The sequence below is a fragment of the Pseudochaenichthys georgianus genome, chromosome 9 (genome assembly GCF_902827115.2).
Source record: "Pseudochaenichthys georgianus chromosome 9, fPseGeo1.2, whole genome shotgun sequence".
NCBI classification, from domain to species: Eukaryota; Metazoa; Chordata; class Actinopteri; order Perciformes; family Channichthyidae; genus Pseudochaenichthys; species Pseudochaenichthys georgianus.
This window is the reverse complement of record NC_047511.1, coordinates 39960646-39982086: the sequence shown is the minus strand read 5'-3', so window position 1 is coordinate 39982086 and position 21441 is coordinate 39960646. Positions and strand designations below refer to the sequence as shown.

Genomic DNA, 21441 nt, shown 5'->3' with positions numbered 1-21441 from the left:
ACACGTGGTGGAGGGAAAACAAGTCAACCTAGGCTACTGAGGGTCAGTGGAGCGAGATTTGTGTGACTTTAAAGTGGATCAGTGGTTTGTAATGAATGTTTTTTCCCTGCCGGTGCCTAGTATTAGCTGTAGAGGCCTACAGTAAGTGGAGGTGGATCCAGGACGGCAGGGCTGCAGCTCTGCTTGGCACCGACAGGCTTCAGATCAGCGTTGTATTTTTAGGAATGCAATCGGACTTATCGCGCTGATCCAGGGGGAAGTGTGCTGGTCCGACCGTCTCTTTTTCAAGCCTGGTTTACCTTGTCTTTAAGATGAAGTTAAATACGGGCTGCAGACAGGTGCGAGCCGCATCCGATGGAGCCCTCCTTTTCATCTCGTTCATCGGCCAACCCGATGCCTCACTTCCTTATGTTGCGGTAAGAGGGACGCTTCACATTCCCTGCTGAAGGAAAACTGGGTTTATTTTGTATCTCTGTGGGGTTTTTCTGCATGCAATGAACGCAGAGCCAGATAAACAGACTCAAGAGTCAGTGACGGGGTGTTACATAAGGTAATGCAGCACAGCCTCATGACTAGTGTCTCGGTGGTGGTGGTGGGACTGCTCGGTCCTTCTGGTAGGATTTGCATTATTTTATCATCTTTGCTGTGGATGATAACTGAGGCTGCAATATTATTTAATGCTATTTTACTCTGGAGGATAGTGATAAGGCGATGGGTTATTTTCAGTGTCTGACCGTATACAAAATGTTGAATTAATTCGGGAGTTGCGCAGTGTAGACGAACCGTAAAGGGCGAATGAGCAGCATTAGAGGCGGTGTATCTCTATAATGTCATGCACGCCCAGACTAAGGTCTGATGTGTTGTACATACATGCAGATGACTGCTACCCTGCAGATTATGCAGTCAATGAATGGCTGATTTTATGAATGGCTGCATAATGACCGTCAGGCTGAAATCCTAGTAAACCGTAGTAATCTACAGGGCGTTGTATACAAGAAAAGGCTACATTAAAATAGTCTAAATACTGCAAGAAAGAAGACATATGATATCCTGATTTTCATCCTAGAGAGGAAGGTAGTGTGCAGGTGACCAAAAGTGATGCTTCAGGGAGTGGGCCAGTTATTTCTTTACAGCAGGTCCTTTGGGGTGGAGGCAGGCACAGGAAGCATCTGACCTAATTCACAACAAGGTAACATTAACTGAGAGTCTAAATACGACTCTATTGAAGCAAGCCTGTTGTTCCCAGTGGAGGGAGACTTTCAAAGGGAAAGATGTTGAGCATGCATGTGTAGAGTCGAGATCTGGTCAATGATATGACATGACAGTGAACATAATTTGATGTTATGTGTGTTGTGGTAACTCATGTTGGATCTAAAATAAAGCAACAGCACTAGCATGACACTATGAAACAGTTTTACAGTAACTGTCATGTTTGAGCTTTTTTGAGAAAAACGTCATGATCAGTGTGATGGATTGAGGGGAGTTTGATATATACTGTGACACACAGAGACACAGGCTACAGTTCCCTTGGAAACCAGTCGTTCAGCTAAATCATCAGCAACAAAAATGAGTGTGTTTACCTATTTCCTCCATTTCATTAAATGAAAGTGAGATTGTGAATGTCATATTTATTTAACTTAGGGGTTATGAATGAGGGCTGTGAAGGTAAGGTTGTTTGGATTCTTGTGTAAGAACCGTACACAGGGGAAGGTATTTTAGGCTTGCAGATGGTTGATGGGATTACATCAGCCTTTATTAACCCTCAGTGGACAAACCAAACAGTTTATTTATTTGAATTGGGTTGTTGTTTTAAAACTGAACATCGTTTATTTTATATTTCAACTAAGATTAGGAAAAATGGCATATTATTTTTACACTATGGGGCGTGTTGCAACCATTATGGATCAAAAATCTGTCTTTTTTTTTGCTTGTCCCTTTAAATGTTCTCTATCAGCAGCCAGGACAGGGAACTTGTGAATGGGCTCTGGGAAGTCACGGGACCGTCCATTGATAGCTCTGCAGGCAGAAGGAGCGGAGCACATAAGGAGTAGACACAGTGTCTATTATCCATATTCCATGTTCCTGTAAGTTTAGGATTTCAGGTGCTGATGCGGCTTTCTGGCCTCCTTTGTGTTTTGACAGGTCCCAGCTGAAAGATTCTGATATGGACTATGAGAGGCCAAACGTTGAGACTATCAAGTGTGTTGTGGTGGGAGACAATGCAGTCGGAAAGACCCGCCTCATCTGCGCCCGGGCCTGCAATGCTACGCTGACTCAGTACCAGTTACTCGCTACACATGTGCCCACAGTATGGGCCATCGACCAGTACAGAGTGTGCCAGGAGGTAAGTATGCAAAGTAATTACTCATAAGATTGCATGGATGTGCTTTTTCAGGATTCAAATCTCTGATTGCTCAACTAAACTAAATCTATAAAGGAATAAAATACTAAAGGCGCCTCATTTGCACATTTAAGGTTTTAGCATTCACACCAGTGATTTACAGAGATTAAAAGTCCTTGAATGTGTCATCTCTAATTAGGTATTAGAGCGCTCCAGAGATGTGGTGGATGATGTCAGCGTGTCCCTTCGTCTCTGGGATACTTTTGGAGACCATCATAAGGACCGGCGTTTCGCTTACGGCAGGTGAGATATTGTGAAATTCCATGTTAAGCTGCCACTAAGTGCTCTGGTGCTTCCTGAGTGTAGTGGATTTGTCCCGTGTCATTCCTTCAGGTCCGATGTGGTGGTATTGTGCTTCTCAATTGCCAACCCCAACTCTCTTTACCACGTGAAGACCATGTGGTACCCTGAGATCAAGCACTTCTGCCCCCGTGCTCCTGTCATCTTGGTGGGCTGTCAGCTGGACCTGCGCTATGCAGACCTGGACGCAGTGAACAGGGCACGGAGGCCTTTAGCTAGGTAGAGGGATTCATTTTTAAACAAGAGGTTGTTTGAGGTGTACCCTTCTTAATGGCTGAATGGTATTTGATCAATGTTCTTGTTTTCAGACCCATTAAATCCAATGAGATTCTTGCTCCAGAGAGAGGCCGGGAGGTGGCCAAAGAGCTGGGAGTGCCATATTATGAAACCAGTGTTGTTGCTCAATTTGGAGTCAAGGACGTCTTTGATAATGCTATCCGAGCTGCGCTCATCTCGCGCCGACACCTGCAGTTTTGGAAATCCCACCTGAGAAATGTACAGCGGCCTCTCCTTCAGGCACCCTTCCTGCCGCCGAAACCTCCCCCACCTATAATCACTGTGCCTCCTCCCCCCACGACCACAGAGGAGCATCCGGTCGGTCTCCTCGAGGACCCACACTGTGCTGACGTCATCCTGATCCTGCAGGAGCGACAGAAAATCTTTGCACACAAGATATACTTGTCGACATCGTCTTCAAAGTTCTATGACCTCTTTATCATGGACGCACATAGCGAGGAGACTGAAAGGCCCTCTCGCGGTCCTCTCTCCGGAAGAGAGCTGCTGATGCGTGCTGCTAGCTTTGATGTTTGCGAAAGCAGTGACGATGGAGACAGGGCCAACCTGAGGGCCTGCACTAGTGATGGGACGTTAAAAGATTTCGACGCAGGGCGACGGGGCAGACTCCTCTCTTCGTGGAGCCGAGCCTTCGCCAGCATCCAGGAGGAGGTGGTAGACGACCCCGTCTCATACAGCCCCAGGCCCATAACTGTGGTGCACATGGACCAGTCCATGCAGCTCGGGCCTTTCCGAGCAGTGCTTCGCTACCTGTACACGGGTCAGCTGGACGAGAATGAGAAGGAGCTAATGCACATTGCACACATTGCTGAGCTGCTGGAGGTCTTTGACCTGCGGATGATGGTGGCAAACATACTAAACAATGAAGCCTTCATGAACCAAGAAATCACCAAAGCCTTCCATGTACGGCGCACAAACAGAGTCAAAGAGTGCTTGGCCAAAGGGACCTTTTCTGGTGAGTGGAAATATTTAACACTTATTTGTTTAGCCTAAAATAGAACACAGGCGTTATCTTTGTCTCGTCTCTTTATTACAGATGTAGTATTCAAGCTAGATGATGGGACCATCAAGGCCCACAAACCTTTGCTCATCTCTAGCTGTGATTGGATGGCAGCTATGTTTGGTGGGCCTTTTGTGGAGAGCTGCACAAAAGAGGTAAGTCAACATGCGTCACTTTGGTCAGCTGTGAAAACAGACAAACCGAACTAGATTACAGACCAAAGTCAGTACTGGATAGAAAATGTGTCCTTGTTTCTTGTGATTTTCCATGGCATTCTTATTGCAAGTCGATTTATAAAGTTGAAGCATGTAAATGTCATTATTTCTTGATTGGCAAAACACAGCAGTCCAGCAGCGATCATTACTGACCCATGAAGGCAAGGCAAGGTTATTTATATAGCACCTTTCAGCACCAGGCAATTCAAGGTGCTTTACAAAAATGAAAGACATTCAGACAAAGGCATTTAAAAACAGTAAAAGCTAATAAAATAAACATTAAAAGATAAAAGTTACAGTGCAGTCTAAGATATGAATACCGTACTTTTTGGACTATGAAGCGCACCTGCATATAAGCCGCAGCAGCTAAATTGTCCGTCTGTCTTGCTCTCGTTCTGTTTCTCGGTTCCACTTTTACTTTGGCGCGCTACCTGTCTCATTCTTTTCCGGCCTCCAGCTTTTCCTGCTGGAGCCCGCCGCTTAAAGGTGGCGGGCGCGGACCGGTCATAGAGCCCATAGAGTTAAAGGTGGTTAATTTTACCTGTAAAATCCATAGATTTAGGAGGTTCCCTAGTGGCCGTTAGCTGTACAAAAAATGAGGGGAAAAGTCGCGGCTTATAGTCCGAAAAGTACGGTAGTTCAATTATTTCGGTTCTTGATTTTTCATTTATTCACAGAACCTCCCTTTGGAAATCCGAACATTTCCGTCCCGATTGTTAATTTAGACTGATTGTTTTCACCATGTTTTGCTCGCATGACATCCACAATCGGACCCTCAGGAGGGTGTACTAGCCCCCTACTCTGCTTTGCGTTCCATAAGAAAGTCTTTAAGGGTTACCTGAACACCCCGTGTTACCAAAACACTATTTTTCACCCGTCGGTGATGTGATACTTGTTCCTCAGTACAAATCACCCAAAAACTGATCGTAAACCCTGGCTACGACGGATATCCCAAATATCCTACTTTCGAGCAGTCCCTCTCATAAATGTCATGGAGTTTCAGACGGTTTTCTCCATGTTTTGCTCGCATGACATCCACAATTGTTTGAAGAGCACCTGTGATGTATTTGGTCTGTTTACAAAATGTAATTAAATTAGAGGATTGCAAGTCTGATGTAATGCAATTAAGTCAGCAAACATGTTGTTGTTCTGTCCGCTCAGTTTGTCTACCTAACATAACATAATACTACGAAAATATTACACTTACTTTTGCAGTTAAGACACGTTCATTTCAAATGATCAAAAATCAAATGGTTCCTAAAACCTTTTTTTCATTTTCAATACTGTATGTAAACACAATATGTTTTTCTTTCTTTATTCGTGGCTATTCTAACTTCTCATGCATTAAACAATGAACCAAGATTTTGTAAATAACTATATTTTGTTATATATATTACATTGTATAAATATAAGAGTGTAAACTAGATTTATTCTCAATGCATAATACAGTGAAATGCTCGGTCATGAATGGGTCACATGTTCCTGTTCCTAAGGTGCTGTTTCCAAACACAACTCGCAGCTGTATGAGAGCCGTGCTGGAGTATCTCTACACGGGGCGGTTTTGCTCTCGGACTGACTTGGATGCAATGGAGCTCATTGTTCTCGCCAATCGTCTCTGCCTCCCCCACCTGGTTGCACTTACAGGTAGTACATTTGATATAGTTATTACCCTCAGGGTTGTATTACACAAAGCCATTGTGGTAATGCATACAGTGACCAGCCTTTCATGTTTCTTTCAGAGCTCTACACAGTTACAGTCTTGACAGAGGCTGGGATGATTGGGGCTGACATTGATGGAGACGTGCTGGTGTACTTGGACATGGCCCAGGTAGCGTGACCTGTCAATCAGCAGGAAACAAGGCTGCACTTAAAGCGCTTATATCATTATTTGGCCAATTGGGATTTGATTCACGGGCATTTCTCAGAGAGAGATGCGTGAAGGTCGGCATAATGTTTACTCCTCAAAGGTGGAGCCAAAGAAGCTATGTTTCTCAGAGTGCAAGTCAGCTCTCAGGCAGAATGAATGGGACGGGACTTTGGGCCAGTGGGCATTTTGGATATACCGAGGCTCAGCACTGAATGATTCATTTAATCATTCAGCTGTATTTTAGCCTTAGCTTCAGCATTTCAGTGTCATATGCAAGGCTCGATTATCATCTGGGCAAAGATGCTCAGGAGCCACATGGTCATTTGATTAATATGCACCACTAAAGCACAAACATTACATACAATTGAAGAAGGTGTTTTTTTTGCATTTTTTTGCATATTTATCTAATCTTGAAGCATTGTCTTATAGAAGAACCATATATGTACTCATATGGCATACTTATTCTAGCATGCTCAAATTAGCATGCTAATGTTAGTATGAAGGTTAAAGTATAGGTGAAACTCCAGTGCAGCAATACCTGAAATGTATTAAATACAGCTAACAAAGACCATCTTAAATGTACAGATACATAAATGAATAATAATAATTGGTATGTTGACAGTTCCACGGCGCCCAACAGCTCACTGGCTGGTGTCTTCACCACATCTGCACCAACTACAACAGTGTCTGTCGCAAGTTTCCCCGAGAGATGAAGTCCAAGTCTACAGGTACAGTAACATGCATGTAACCTGGCAACACACATTTAGATTACATTTTGACCCTCAGGTCTACTTATAGAGTTTTTATGTTCAAAAATATTTGTATAAATGTATCCTCTGTAATGCCTTTCTAGCAACAATTGTTGTTGCTAGATGTATGCAAATATCAATAAGATCTATGTTATATGTGCTGCAATTAGTTTTCTTGACAATGTTGGACTAACCATTGTGGTAAATGGGATATTGAAAATGGGCAATTGAAATGCCTAGATATCTGTTTGAGATTCCTAAGACAGTGTATTCTGATGCAGACAACCAAGAATATTTTGAGAAACATCGCTGGCCACCAGTGTGGTTCCTGAAAGAGGACGACCACTACCAAAGAGCCCGCAAAGAGCGCGACAAGGAGGACTACCTGTACCAGAGACGGCAGTGTAAACGCAAGTGGCTCTTCTGGAACGTTCCTTCCTCTCCTAACTCACACTCTCCTTCGTCTGGCTCCTCCGCTGTCATCTGACCACGTGGGTATGGCCAGGTCCACTCTGAAGTACATCAGTGTGGATGCGGGTTGTAAAAGTATTAATAGAAGATAAGCACTGCTGGCTAGCTACGCCCCAATTATTCAGGCACTCAGTCTCTCCTCCCGTTTGTTTGCCGCGGCAGCACTCCTCCCGATCTGCAAGGTCAGCCCAATCTAGCGGTGAAAGTAATGAGTTTTGTTCCTTTAGATCTGTAGACTCGGTGATATGAATCTTGTTGACAAATGGCACAGTGTAACTGGCGTAAATAACAACACATACTGACTGTTCCACCACCTGAGATTTACGTTTGAAAACAGGACTCTGGTGGCACAGAACTTTCCACAGATGTTCATAGCCATCACCAACCAACCTGAACTGATAACTAAGTGCTGCTTATCAGCTGCAACAACCAGCAAACCAACACAGAACTCCTCCGTCTCAGAGATATAACACTTTGCCCTTAAGTGTTTGTACAATCTACCAAACGATGTGTATAGTTTGATCTTACCAACAGGATGTAAGGATAGTATGGTCTGACAGGAATGAATTATTGAAGTCATTCGCTCTAACCATGCTGATTATGACCGTGTAAGCATAAAGGAAAAATACTGGCAAGCTGCGCCTGTCCATTTCTGTACAGTCATTGTATCTGATTTTTGTGCACGGCTTGCACAGCTTAAAACGCAACGCAAATAGCTCAGCATTCACGTATTGTGATCTTGGGATTTGTGGCTTCTTGTCAAACAACGAGGCTTTAGTTTACATGAATGATTCCGTGTCCTGAGACACAAGAGATCCCGAATCAAGCAAGCATAGGTCATGTCTGTAAAATGCCAGCAATTACAGACCAGGTCGCTATTATGTCCTATGCTTGCTGCTGCTTTCTAGCACGCATTTCCTCGGTTTCACATTGAATGATTCCATCAGCTTGATCACCGTCATATTGGAAAGCCACACATAATGCATTTCTGGGCTAATGGCAGCATTTCCGGAGCTGAACACACCACATGTTCATCGTGTACATCATCCCTCTGTGATGGTGTGTATGACATGTCACTGCTGGTGATTTGGCTTTTGGAGATTTCCTTTCTTAGTGGATCAGAGGATGCCCGCTGAATGCCTGCAGTTGGCTGTGTCAGACTCGTGCATGCAAGAGGCTTCCTCATGGCATGGTGCAGTAATCCACACTCTTCTGCACACCCCAAGCACTTTGTCCGACTCTTCTCCACAGAGACACACACAAGAACCTCCAGTGGCAGCATCCTGGTGAACGGCACCTAAAGACAGTATGGTGACATGACACTGCTGCACATTTAAAAAAAGGGAACTTGGGAGGATACCAAAACATGATATTTAAAATGTTTAAAAAAAGAGGTTGTGAAGGGTTTGAAAACAAATCATGTTTCTTGACCTGCTTGGCACACCTCACAGTGCGTGTTCAAGATTGTCATCTACTGTTGATTATACCTGATTGGAGGATGGTCTGCAGTGTTAAGCATACTGCTCAGTGATGAGTAGTATTGTAAATTGTACAACATATTAGACCAACTGCAAGTAACTTGCATAACTCAAATGTGCTGTTATTTAATATTGTGCACTGCAGGCAGTGAGCAGAATTGTACAGTATTACTGAGTTATACATATACTAAATATAGACTTGACTTGCATTCAGTTACTGTGCAGCTCCAAACTGTTGCTGAAAATAAGTGGATTCCCATTGTGCTGACTTCCTGACACATCTGTTATATCATGTAGGTGTATTACAGGCAGTTTAAATGACTTATAGTAAACTAGGATTACAGTGAGAAGTAGAACACATGTATGATATAAAGATTTACGGCACATCCATAAAACATGCCATTGTTATTAAAAGCAAAAGAGTATATTCTGATGGCAGCATATATTAAAGAAAGGTTAGCTTTAATCCTGCATATGATTGGTTAGACTTCTCCATACAGATTTTGACTATGCCAAAACGTAGAGCCCAACAAAGAGTTTACAATGATTCAGTGTTAAGAATCAATTCATGAAATATATTTCCGCCCTAATAACTACACTGCATGAACAAGGCTCGCCAAAATAGATGAAGTGTCTTCCTTGTCATTTAAAGAGTGAGATATAGAGTGTTAGTGCTCTGAGCAGTAGCTTTAAATTGTTCTCAATTACATTTACTGTTGTCTAGCTAATTAAAGATACAGTAAGAGCTGTCATTTTAAACATCTGGATTGATTAAATATGTTTGGCACACATGGTCAGACATTAGAGTGAAGGGTGAACTTAATTGAGAGCCAGCTTCCTAATGAAGAATGTTTTAATTGTCTTATGATAGAAATGTCACACAAAATACACTTTATTTGTCTAGTTTAACAGCAGGAGGGTCTGTATATTGTTATAATTTGCGTGATACATTTCATAAACATGCATTTCATTCCTCAGTGCATTGCATTTCTTAATGAGTCTTCTGCTGATGTTTAGCATCGACACCTCATGCCTTAATGTACAGTGTAGTGTCTGGTATTGAATGTAAAGTAGTGTTACTTTGTCCTCTGTGTTCAGTTACCAGGGTGCTCTCTAGGTCGTGTGTGTGTACCTGTAAATGTACATAATCCATCATTTGGATGTAAAAGGAATCGATGTACGATCAATTCGATGAGTGTGCTTTACTTTGAACACTGCGGAGGGTTTATGTCCTTTTTTAAACCCCAAACTAATTTAACACTCTGACCATGAAGGCAACACTAGACTGACATAATGACAAACCATTAATGTGTGACATTACCCATGAAATGTTAGCAGGGATTTCCAATCTGTTACATTATTTTAACTTTGCTTTATGCTAATGATCTCCAACTTTGGGGTCTGCATAATTACAAACTGCTTGGACAGGGTGGTCATTGGAAATTAGATCAAACATGTAAATAGCAAATGTGTGATTTCAATTCAACTTTGGCCTAGCAATTGATATAAGCTATTGCATAGTTTAACATATAATGTTTTTTGTACTATGCATACTGAAATGACTTTGAAATTACAAACTTGCACTGCTTTGTAGCACCAGGTTCTACTCAAATTGCATTAGATGGTATAGCAACATCATTATTAGATATGTAGACAACATCAGGTAAAAAAAATTAGATCGTAAATTACAAAGAAGTTGTCACTGGGGTCCTTGTCCATGTTTGGGTGCTAATTTCACCGCTGCAAAGAAGCACAAACCAAAGGGAGCTTTAGCAGCACCAGGAATATATTAAATATGCTGCACAATCACTACTGCATAGTTTAAGAGGCCTTGTTCAGAAATGGTTGAAAATTAAATTAAAAAACATACGATAAATCAAAAGAAAAAAACTTGAATGTTTTCTCAGTGTTCAAAGCCTGGGTGACGTTTTCCTTAGTCGTCAGGTATCTTTGTTTGAGAGCTGTTTTTATTGTTTAGAAGCTGTAAATCTGAGATTCTGTAGCATGTGTTCTTAAAAATGTGTAAATAATATTTACTAAATAAAAAGAAGCAACGTGTGCATTCGCGTCAGTCTTTTTAAAAGCCCTTTCAGCAGTGGTGTAAAAAACAAAGGAGATTTACTCAAGTAGCCTACTGTACTTAAGTACATTTTGAGTAGCCTACTTGTACTTTAAGTATTTACATTTTTGCTAGTTTGTACTTCTAGTCTACTACAATTCCGAGGTAAATAGTGTACTTTTACTCCACTACATTTATAAATACCTTTTAGTTATTTCACATATTTGGATAAATAATGTGGGCCATAATCAACACTTAAATAACACTTTAGTTACACCTGGAGTAAATTCACAAGCTACCCTGCCTGCACCTTTACCAGTTCGATAACACTTTAATGCATCAATAATTATAATCAAAACATGTAATATACTTTTCTAAAATGGACTAATCTGCATAATGAGTACTTGTACTTTAAAGGTGGGGTAGGTAAGTTTGAGAAACCGGCTCGAGATCGCTAGAATTTGAAAATACACAACCGGAGAAAATCTGCCACTTCCTTACAGAGCCCCTCCTCCAACACACACGAACGCGCACATGACCAATGAGGGCACGAGATAAGTGTGTGCCCCGATGGAAGGCTGACAGGCAGGTAGGCCATCCAATCCGTTTAGCCGGGCCGGCTAAACGGATTGGTTGTACTTTTTACAGTATTACGGCTTCGACAGATGACATTTTTTTGTGGATTTGTTGTCAAAGCACTTCAGATATTCATTGCTATCGGGATGTTAAGAGCATTCCATGGAATATAACAAAAAGTGTATCTCGAGCCGGTTTCTGAAACTTACCTACCCCACCTTTAAGTGTATTATGATACTTTTATTTGATTAACTATGATTGCAGTACTTTTACTTCTGACATAGTATTCCTACACTCTGGTACGTCGTCTACTTTTACTTAAGAACAAGATCTGAGTACTTCCTTCACCTCTTTTAGCTGTATGAAACTCGTGCAGCCTCACAGACGCAGCTGCGCATGAACCAGAGGAAGACACCTGCAGAAAACACAAGTGGACAACTCCTGAGAAATGGTAATGTTCACAACATATTCATGTAGCTGAACTATGAAAACTGCAAGACTGAATATATGTAATGTCTGCTCGCCATCTTAACGTACACTTCCTAAATTGCACCAGCTGTGTGTCGACGTGTAAAGCGCGTGACACTGCATAGCCTACATATAAACAAGCTAAAAACAAGTGCAGGCTAATTTTAAGCTAATGTGCTAACCATAGATAAGTCAGTTAAAAATAAACCATGTAGTCAAGCGTTGCCATAAACCGAATGTTGTTAAATATAGTAACGCATCAGCACAATGCATTATTTTTTGCAGTGTGCTGCGTTTCTCCTTAATTTAAAGTAAAATAGGAACTCGTGACACACATTTACATATGGTAATTTAGTAGGGACATTGTCTAATTAGCTCCATTTCTGTTAAGTAAACCAGGATTCCTCTCATCACGTTTGCTGCAGCTGTCGCCTCGACTTAATTTGTCTGTGGTTCAGACTCCAGTCAGTCAGGTTTAGGCAGGGACATGTGTGTAAATAACTAGGTGTAATACAGTTTATCATTTTTATTTAAGCTGTAGGCCTATATTGTTCTACAAAAGATACAGCTTCTCAAATTTCTCTTTGACATACTATATAATATTATACTCAAGTGCACACATTATTTATTAGATTGAACATCAACACATTTTGGGGCAGGAGCTCCAACACGCCGTTTAGGACAGAGAGTGAATACACATACTATACAGATGCTGTATGAGAAACCAATCTCATTTTGGAACATTGAACAATGTAAATCTATTCTAGTAGACTTCAAAAAAGGAATTATCATACCCTCCTGGGACCCGAGGAAAAAAAGTGTCTTCCAGTTTCCTTTTTTGTGTGATTTCCTACCTATTTAGGGTTAAAAAAACATCTTGCAATTTAGACTTATTTTATTTAATTTTAAAATGTTACAGTATGTCCACTGTAGAGGACATCGGGACCATGTTTGAAAAGACAGCCAAAATTAACAGATGGACTATGTAACGTATTATGGTTATAGAGTGATATTAATACAATAATACATTCATCTTTATTTAAAACATGAATAAGTAATTGATCTGAACATTGCTTTTTATTTGGTCACTTCAAAACTAGCTTGTTTTTTGGTGAATCTTTCCAGATCTTCAAAGACTGTGTAGTCAAAGTAGTGGGAAAGTACCTCATTGACTCCAGTCAACATCTTGACTAGTTTTATGGATGTGGTCTCCATTTGACCTGCTCATAGAAACAAAGCTTGCATTCCTGAGGCAACTCTCATTTGTCATGGCTCCACTTAAAATAAAAACAACAAGAAGACATACGTGCTACTCTTGGCCCACAGAGGGCCATGTCTTTCCAGCTCGTCCCTATCTGTCTCTCTGTCTGTATCTGTGCGCTCATGGAGCATCCTGCATCTTCCCCCCCTTCTTCTTGACCCTCTGCTATCCCAGGTGTGAAAGCCTCACCTCTCTCATCATCTGCGAGCTCAAAATCTTAATCTCCCTGAACTATCTGGTACAGAAAATGTCTGCTTCAGTTCCGTCTCCTGCAACAATATTGAGTTATAAAGTCCATGAAGATAGTCCTGACGTCCACTAGAATGGACATTTATAAAAGAGCTGTTATTTGAAAACTTGAATTATTTAATTGCTTTCAGAACTAATTATATAGTTCCTCACATGTTAATAAACAAGAACATATATGATTTTCATGGTAAAAATTACAATTATTCAACAATATTTGACTTCTCCTCCTGCTTCTATACAATTTAGTTTTTGGTATGCCAGCCATTTTGGATGAAAAGAAAGAGGAATTTCCCAGCATGCAATTTTAACCAATGACATATCACTGGAAAGACCAGGATGTCCTCTGTACAGCAGATCAGGGATTGATAGAGTAGCTCAAAAGAGTAAAAGGAGATGCATGTTAACAAAATGTCCACTACATTTTCAATGGGCTGGGTCCCAGGAGGATATATGAGTAAGTACTCCTGGTCTAACTGAGCACCGCCGTCATGCAGGCTCTGCCGGTGCCGGTGCCGTTTCTGCGCCTCTGTTTTGGGGTTTTACCACGTGGGAGCAACACCTGACACCCTAAGCTCTCTGGATTCTTCTTTCTGTCAGTAATATTTGAACTTCTTAACCACGTATAGATAGAGTCTGCGATTATAAGCCAATACAGTTTCTTGTTTGTTTTGACATTTCCTCACTCTGCAGACTCCAACCTATAACCACCTTTATTTCTAATGGCAGCATCTGTACCTTTCAGGATGTTAGTCCACTTAGCCCTCAATACAGAATGTAATCCAAAATGTGGACTAAATGTAACTTTGTATCTCTTTTCAATAAAGTGGTGGATTAGAGGTCATCTATCCACAGAGGTCATAGAGGTCATCTATCCACCACTGCAGATTGACAATTGCCTGTTAATTCCAAAGGACCTGAGAGAAAAAGTTAGCACAGTTTGGAAAGCGCCATGATTTACTTCCCTGGAGTACACAAGGTAAGAGATGGATGTGTGTTTACAAATATAAGATGTCCCACTTTTTTGTTCTTAAATAGTAGACCGATCTGAACCAGAACCAACAGATTATACAAATTCCAAAGTGATCCGGACGTCTTTGATACTATCGCCCTGCACAGCAGATTTTAGTCAGTTTTTATAATAAATCCTCGTCTTTATGTTTCTGATTATCATCCCCTTGTCTCTTTTTAAACAAAAACATACTCCTCAAACCTCAGACAAGAGTTTGTATTCCATTTTGTGTTGGATTTTCAGTGTAATTTTTTTCCGTTGTGTAGTCTTTTAGCAAACGTGCATGTGCTTATTTTTAACACTAGAGTGCAGTAATGCATAAAACAAGCTGCATCTAAACCTCAACAGATTATAATTTATTGGCACATGAACAAAAGGTTCAGAGCATTTAGAAAAAGTATAAACATTAAATATATTTTAAGCAATATTTTAAATATCAGCTTAAGTTTTGAGTCTATGCTTCGATATTCTATACCTTACATGTGTCAAACTCAAGGCCCGGGGGCCAAATCAGGCCCTTGGTGGATTTAATTTCGGCCCGCAGGATAATTTCTAATCACTATTAGATCTGGCCCGCCGGTATATTGCACGCACACCTTCACTCCCTCCTGAGGGTTTCCTCAGCTCAGAGCCTGAGCCCAAACATTGATGACCTTTCACCCAAGATGAGATGCCAAGTATCTGCTTGAGCTAGCATCACAGAGCAGCACACGGAGTTTAATGCATGTTTCCTTCCGCACTTTGTTTCTTGAGACAACAGGGAGTGTTTGGTTTGTTCTTTGAGGGGAATTGTTTTGTTGAAGCTGTTGTTGGCCTGTGGAAAAATGTAATCATAAGAAATGACTCTGGAAAAGCTGCAGATAGAGCCATAAGAAATGAATGCAACTGATTATTTAATGTTTAATGTTGTTTTTATTTAAGCTTTGTTAGTTCCAGGTTTAATATGTGCAATAAGTTCATCTCAATACGTTCTGCAAGGAACATTGAACCAGTCCGGCCCTCGACTAGCACCCATTTTTGAATTTTGGCCCACTGTGTATTTGAGTTTGACACCCCTGCATTAAATGATCTGCATCTTATGTAGCTCTATTACTGACACACATGTGAACGTTTCCACCACAGGGGGGTGCTAGCACATCATACTTGCAGCCCTTTAAGAAGCAACTGTGATAAACAAAGCTACAGTTTATACAATTCAGAAAATCAGATAACATCAATTATAAAGTAAAAAAAAACGATTTCAGCTAAGTTTTTTATTTACTTACTGATTTTGAATTATAACTATTGTAATTGTTAGGGGAATAATTTGCTTAGGTATTCCACCTTCGACACAGTTCATAATTGTCTCCTCTCACTGTCTCCTTTCCCATGGCATAGGTCTGCGGCCTTGGGTATTGCTGCTATCTCTCTTAAGGAGGAGCAGCTTGGGCGCATTGTTGTTGCCAGTCTATGACGGAGCACAAGCCGCCATGAGGTGGTTCACTGGTCAGGGACGAAGGTTCCCTGGCACACATTCTTATCTATGGACGAGAGGTCTAGCTAGATTCAGGGTCCATATTTTGTTTAGTCTCACTAATGAAGAATGTTGATTGTTACACTCCGAACTAGTTAAAACCTCGAGCTGCAGAAAGAGTTCTTCAGAATTAGTTTGGCAACCGCTGTGTCAACTCGTGACACACCACCTGTCTCGTCAACTCTCCGGCCGAAACTCCAAATAAACCGTCAGTGTTTGAGCTCCTGCTCATCCCGTGTCTCCTTCATGAGTCGGTGACTCCCACTGCATTGCTACACGGACGTTTCCTCCACAGTAATGACTCTTTCAAACGAGTAAAGCTACAGGCAAACCATCAGCATCCTCAGGAGTCAAAACTGTTATTAATTTCATCAGGAAGCACAATAAGGTGTGTGTGCTTTAATAAACCAGTATTTCTTAGTGCTTACTATTATTTCTTATTTATGTAGAAACTCAAACAATGACCCTTAAACAAAAATAGACTACTAATCATAATTATGAAACCATACCTTTTTATTTTGAAAGGTTTGGTTTAAATGAAAGCAATAGAGTGAAACTACAGTTTGAGGTTTACATTCTGCGTTACAATATTATACTTAGATTAGACGCTCAGTGTGCAAAATATGATTTAAAAGAAATACATTGCAATGTCAGAATGATATTTGCTGATGAGGACACTTTTTTTTTTTCGCGAACAGAATGGCATTTACATTACGAAAACGTGTATACCATGTCAACAGAGAAAAAAGCGTGTGAAAAATGGCTTTACAGTACATGTAGTCAGGCTTTAATAACATGTAGCATTCTCTTCTAAAAGTCTTTTTATGCCACATATCACATTTCCACCGAGATTTACTCGCATGTATAGTTTTTCATACGTGCATTTTTTTTTAGTGCATCATGTTCTTTTACGGTTGAGGGGCAAATTGAGAGAGACACAGTTCCCAATCTGCAGACCCCCTGCTGAAGTTGACGATAAAATTGCATCAAGCACACACCATATCCTCTCTCTGTAAATTGAAAACTTAAATTGAAAGCCACCTCGATTTAAGAGGTAGTTTATGAATTCCACAGCTAAGCACTCTAGCTTGAACATGATCTATTGCCCTTCTGTTGCCCAAACTCCATTTGATCTATGGTCGTATTATCTATAATGCTGTCTTACATGATTCTCTTTTATTGCCAGCATCAGTGTCAGACAGCAAAACAGATTACATGTTGGATTAAATCAATACAATCTTTATTTACTGGGCTTTGAAATGTAATTCTCCATTTCTCCTGACACTTATATAAGCGTGCGCCGTTTTGACGGATCAGATTGTCGCCTCTGGTTCTGCGGTTGGTCTTCTGGTCCACCACGCTTTCTGTCTCCGTGCCACGCTGCCATCGCTGCTGCTATTCTCTGCCACTCAGCCCGTGTACCCAGTAGCTAGAATACAGAATAGTGGCCGCTCCGTTTCAAATCCACCCACTGCAACACCCACTTCATTACTGGGACGGGATGCATGCCTGCTGAGTAATTGTAATGGAGCGCAATGGGCAGTAATCCCATAAACCCGCCTCTAAATAGGTGTTCGTAACCAAAAACAAAAGCAAAAGGCCACAGAAGCTGCACATGACTGTGTTCAAACTTCAGAGCAGTGATTTGACACTCAAACTTATGTGTTAGGAAAACCTGGCATGTGTACCGGTGATGCATTTTTAGAAATACTATTTATACTTCAAAGCCTTCAAAACAAGTGGGACATCTATTGGCTAATGGCTACAGTTGGTATCATCAATATAAAGTAAGTGTAATAAGAATTGGAAACTAAGCAGACCTGAGAATATTAAGTTAAGAAATGTTCGTAATAAGTTAAAGGTACAGATAGCGGACCTATTTTTATGAATGAAATAACCTCTGACCTTTACAAAGAACAACAGAAGAACATGTATCTGGTGATTAGTGTCTTTGTTTTTACCGTTCGTCTGTAAATACACTTCTCGCTAAAGCTCTAACTGGACTATCACAAGACAAATATCTTCAATCACAACCTCGCGTCATTATACCGTAAATTGGGTTTCAGGGATCAGAAAATCGAATTGCTGTGAAACATGAAACTATTTTTTTCTGTGTTCGACCATAACTACTTCACTTTTGATTATCAATTGTTAAACTTGGCGACTGCACAGAACAGCTGTCGGGTGCACTGCTACACCTGAAAGAAATTAGGAAATTAAGAAAATCCAGAAATAACCAAAGAAGTCCTGGAGGAAAGGATTAAAAAGCACGTTAGTTTCGTGCTCACACAGAAGCTCGTCGAGGTGTGCTTCTGGCTCCACCAAAGAATGTTTCATTTAAGGATTCGCTTATTTTTACTGATGTTTAAATTACAAATGTGGTTGAACGCCAAAACCCACCTATGTTTTTGTTTGTAATATGTGTTTTGTGGCACCTTGAAAACACTTCATTGTATTAAAATGTCATTACACCATCTTTAAGCAATTCAATTATCCAACTTTAAGAACCGACCTTTCAAAAGAACAACAATCTGTTTGAAACAGATGTGTGCTTCAAAAGCCTCTTGGCCTGCTACACAAAACTAAGCCACCTCTTTAACTAAAAGCAATGTCTATATATACAATCAACTAAATATTGACATTCTTGTTCTCGTGTTCTTTTTTTTCATGTTTAATCCTCAGATCAGCGACAGTGTTTTTATTTTAACCCAAGCATGCTCGTCATTCCTCGATGTAGTTGTAAACAACACAACTATCTCTACCTCACAGTTACTCCAGAAGTGGAAACAGTTCTGGAGTTGTTGTTGACTTATTTCTTTTTTAGTAAGGACCATAGCCACAGGGCACATTCTTAGACACGGGGGATTTCAAAGCGTTGTTTTTGGGTAGACGGTTCTTGCATCTGGTGGATGGAATGAGGGTTTAAACCATTACGGCGATTAGAGCTGCCTCACTATGATCTCTTGAGCTTGCTTACTGCTGCTAATAGCTGTTTCCTCTCTATTTCCCTCTATCTTTTTCCTCTTGCTTTCTCTCTCTCTGTGAATGATTTTTATGCTTTGCTAAAACATGTGGGGGCGTTGAGAGAGGATTTAAATGCAACGATCCCCCTCCTCTTTTTTTTTTTTTTTTTTCTTTCGTGAATCTCACCGTTCTTTTCTGCAAGCCCATGATGACGACAGGGCAGATTTAAGCCTGGCAGTGCCCACGGCAGGCTGCCGTCTCAGCGCTGCCCACTCTCCTCTGGGTTGGCATGCCGGAGAACACGAGGGTGGGGTTCCTCTTTAGAAGACCCTGTCATTCCTAGGAAAGCCTACATGTCCACCCATGCAGCATTCCTGATAGGTCTTCGTGTTGGGGATGTGAGAGTGCAAAGATAGGGATTTTGTTTCAGTAGGCGATAGACTCCATTCAAACGGGTGTATATTTAGATGAACAGAGGAGACGCTTCCTTGAGCCTTTGACTGACAGCGAGGGTCAACAAGTGAAGCATGTTCTGTAATATCCATCTAATTGCATATTCAGTGTCATCAGGTGGGTGTTTATGGCAGCGCCGGATTAAATAAGCGTGTTTGGCCGAGATTCAGCGAGTTTATTTCCTTAGCTAATGTTCCCCTTTGTCATTATAACACCCTGTTAAGCTGACCCGTGTCCCGCTGCATTCAGTCGTTGCCCATTGCTACACCACATGTGATTCATGCAAGCTTCCTGACGAGGGAAGAATTACAACCCTTCTGCTACGAGGAGCTGGATTGATTATGCATATTCAGTGGAATGAAGAGAGGCAATAACCCTAAATGATTCTTCTTCTGCGTGGAAAAGGCTAAGCCACCTTTCCACACCGGAGAATAATCATTTGCACTCTGAAGCATGGCTATGGGACACTGACCACTACCGGGGCAGGTGCTCGAAAGGATATGTGCAGACGTCTCCTGACAAATGTATAAGTCACTGTATTTGTACATGTTCTTATTCCTCTCATCTCTTTCGCCTGTTTTCTTCTTCTCCCCCCCCCTCCCCCATGTGTTCACACAACACCGACCGTCTATATGTATTCTTTAAAGCGACCCTTTTGTGCCCGGTTGTCGCAGTGGCATGGTATTCCTTCACCTTTCATTTCGTTGAAGAGCGTAGGCAGCGATACTTTTCTTACTCTGTGGATGTGTGTAAAATATGATTTCAATTACCCTGAACATGCATTGTATTATCAATGGGAGGATAAGGGCAGATTAGGGGAGCTCTGAGATGCTCTTATGGATGACAATGGTCAGGTTTCTATGAAAACAGCGGTATAGGAGAAGATGAGGAAAGGAGGTGTAAAGCCGATTCAAAAGACCCGGATATGTTTCAAATCTTTGCTGTAATGCATTGAAACTTTTCTAAAGTATTAATGGAAAGGTCAACTTCACCTACAGTCTGCCAAAGTCATAAAAATGCATCATACTTTGTTCTAATGTTTGGAAACGGGTTCCAAACTTGACTCAATTAGATCCAAATGTGCAAAGGAGCTCCAGCGCAGAGGCAATAACAAAGACTGAGCAGCGGGTCTTTAATAAACCTGATTACTATTCAGTATTCACACAGAGATTCTATCTTGTCAGTTCATATACATCGACGGCGAGATCTGTTCAAACAGAGATTCATAATCTGCATGGGAAGTGCATCTGCTGCTATGGATACTTAGACAAACATACAAGATTACATTTCTATTTATATGAGCCACAGAAACCTAACATTCACCAGGGAGTTATTGTAAGATCTGGAGAAGACTCACCTTGCACTGTCTGAAACCTGTGCATTTTAATAATCATTATTATTATTATTACATGTAATTTGTTAGACGCTTTTATCCAATCCCCACAGGAACAATTTGGGGTGAAGTGACAACGACATGCTGACTGCAGTGGGACTCGAACTTGCTACCCCCTGATTCCAAGTCCAGCACACTACCCACTGAGCCACAGCCTCCCATAATGAGATGTGTCCAGCAATTATGGTACCTACTTTTAAATTAACAATTTGCCTAAAAGCCAATACCCATACTTGTGTTTCTGTCAGGGGAAGATAGACACCTACACTTAAAGAGCCCCTTTTATGGTTTTTAGCCCCCCCCCCCTTTCTGAAACGACTACATTAGACTCCTTTATTTTCTCCCGTTTGTATGCGATTCCGTGACATCACTCTGTAACATTCATGTTTCCATTGGTTACCGCTCCAACACATTGTACGTGGCAGGACATCGCTAAGCGGTTGACCAATCACAACGGAGCCGGTCAGCTAACCAATCAGAGCAGACTGGGTTCTGGTTTCAGACAGAGGGTGAAAAGAGGTGCTGCAGCTGGCAGAATGAGACCATTTGACTAATTGAATAGTAATACAGACAGTTTAAACCGACTAGTTACAAGAGAACAATGTAAGTTGAAGGCAAAAAGCCTATATTATTTTTTAAAAAATGCTCTCCTTTGAGTTACTAAATCACGCCCCGGTCAAAGGTCTCAAATATGACCACAAAATAACTACAAACTGAAAAT

General features: G+C 41.1%; 2 protein-coding genes across 3 annotated transcripts in view; both read left to right on the top strand.

The window, feature by feature from the left end:
- Window positions 1-113: 113 nt before the first annotated feature.
- On the top strand, window positions 114-10778 carry LOC117452917 (rho-related BTB domain-containing protein 2-like). Of its 2 annotated transcripts, none has more exons than XM_034091733.2 (10): window positions 114-416; window positions 2143-2344; window positions 2541-2644; window positions 2735-2920; window positions 3010-3950; window positions 4032-4150; window positions 5704-5854; window positions 5950-6038; window positions 6700-6805; window positions 7108-10778. In XM_034091733.2, exons 1-10 carry the CDS (start codon window positions 355-357, stop codon window positions 7311-7313), a joined length of 2166 nt encoding a protein of 721 aa, XP_033947624.1. In that variant the 5' UTR covers window positions 114-354; the 3' UTR covers window positions 7314-10778. The 2 variants fall into 2 exon arrangements, with proteins under 2 accessions (XP_033947624.1, XP_033947625.1); XM_034091734.1 differs by lacking the exon at window positions 114-416 and adding an exon at window positions 584-614.
- Window positions 7264-21441, top strand: part of LOC117452918 (phosphatidylethanolamine-binding protein 4) — a 70699-nt gene continuing 56521 nt past the window's right edge. The window contains exon 1 of the mRNA XM_034091735.2: window positions 7264-7317. The gene's annotated coding sequence lies outside the window, so the exon portion shown is untranslated. The remainder of the gene's footprint in view (window positions 7318-21441) is intronic.

What these genes read in the sequence shown, in the direction of transcription:
- LOC117452917 (XM_034091733.2), top strand. Translation starts at nt 355, where the DNA reads ATGGAGCCCTCCTTTTCATCTCGTTCATCGGCCAACCCGATGCCTCAC. An exon ending in CCTCACTTCCTTATGTTGCG is followed by an intron (nt 417 to 2,142) that starts GTAAGAGGGACG and finishes GTGTTTTGACAG; the next exon opens with GTCCCAGCTGAAAGATTCTG. An exon ending in AGTACAGAGTGTGCCAGGAG is followed by an intron (nt 2,345 to 2,540) that starts GTAAGTATGCAA and finishes ATCTCTAATTAG; the next exon opens with GTATTAGAGCGCTCCAGAGA.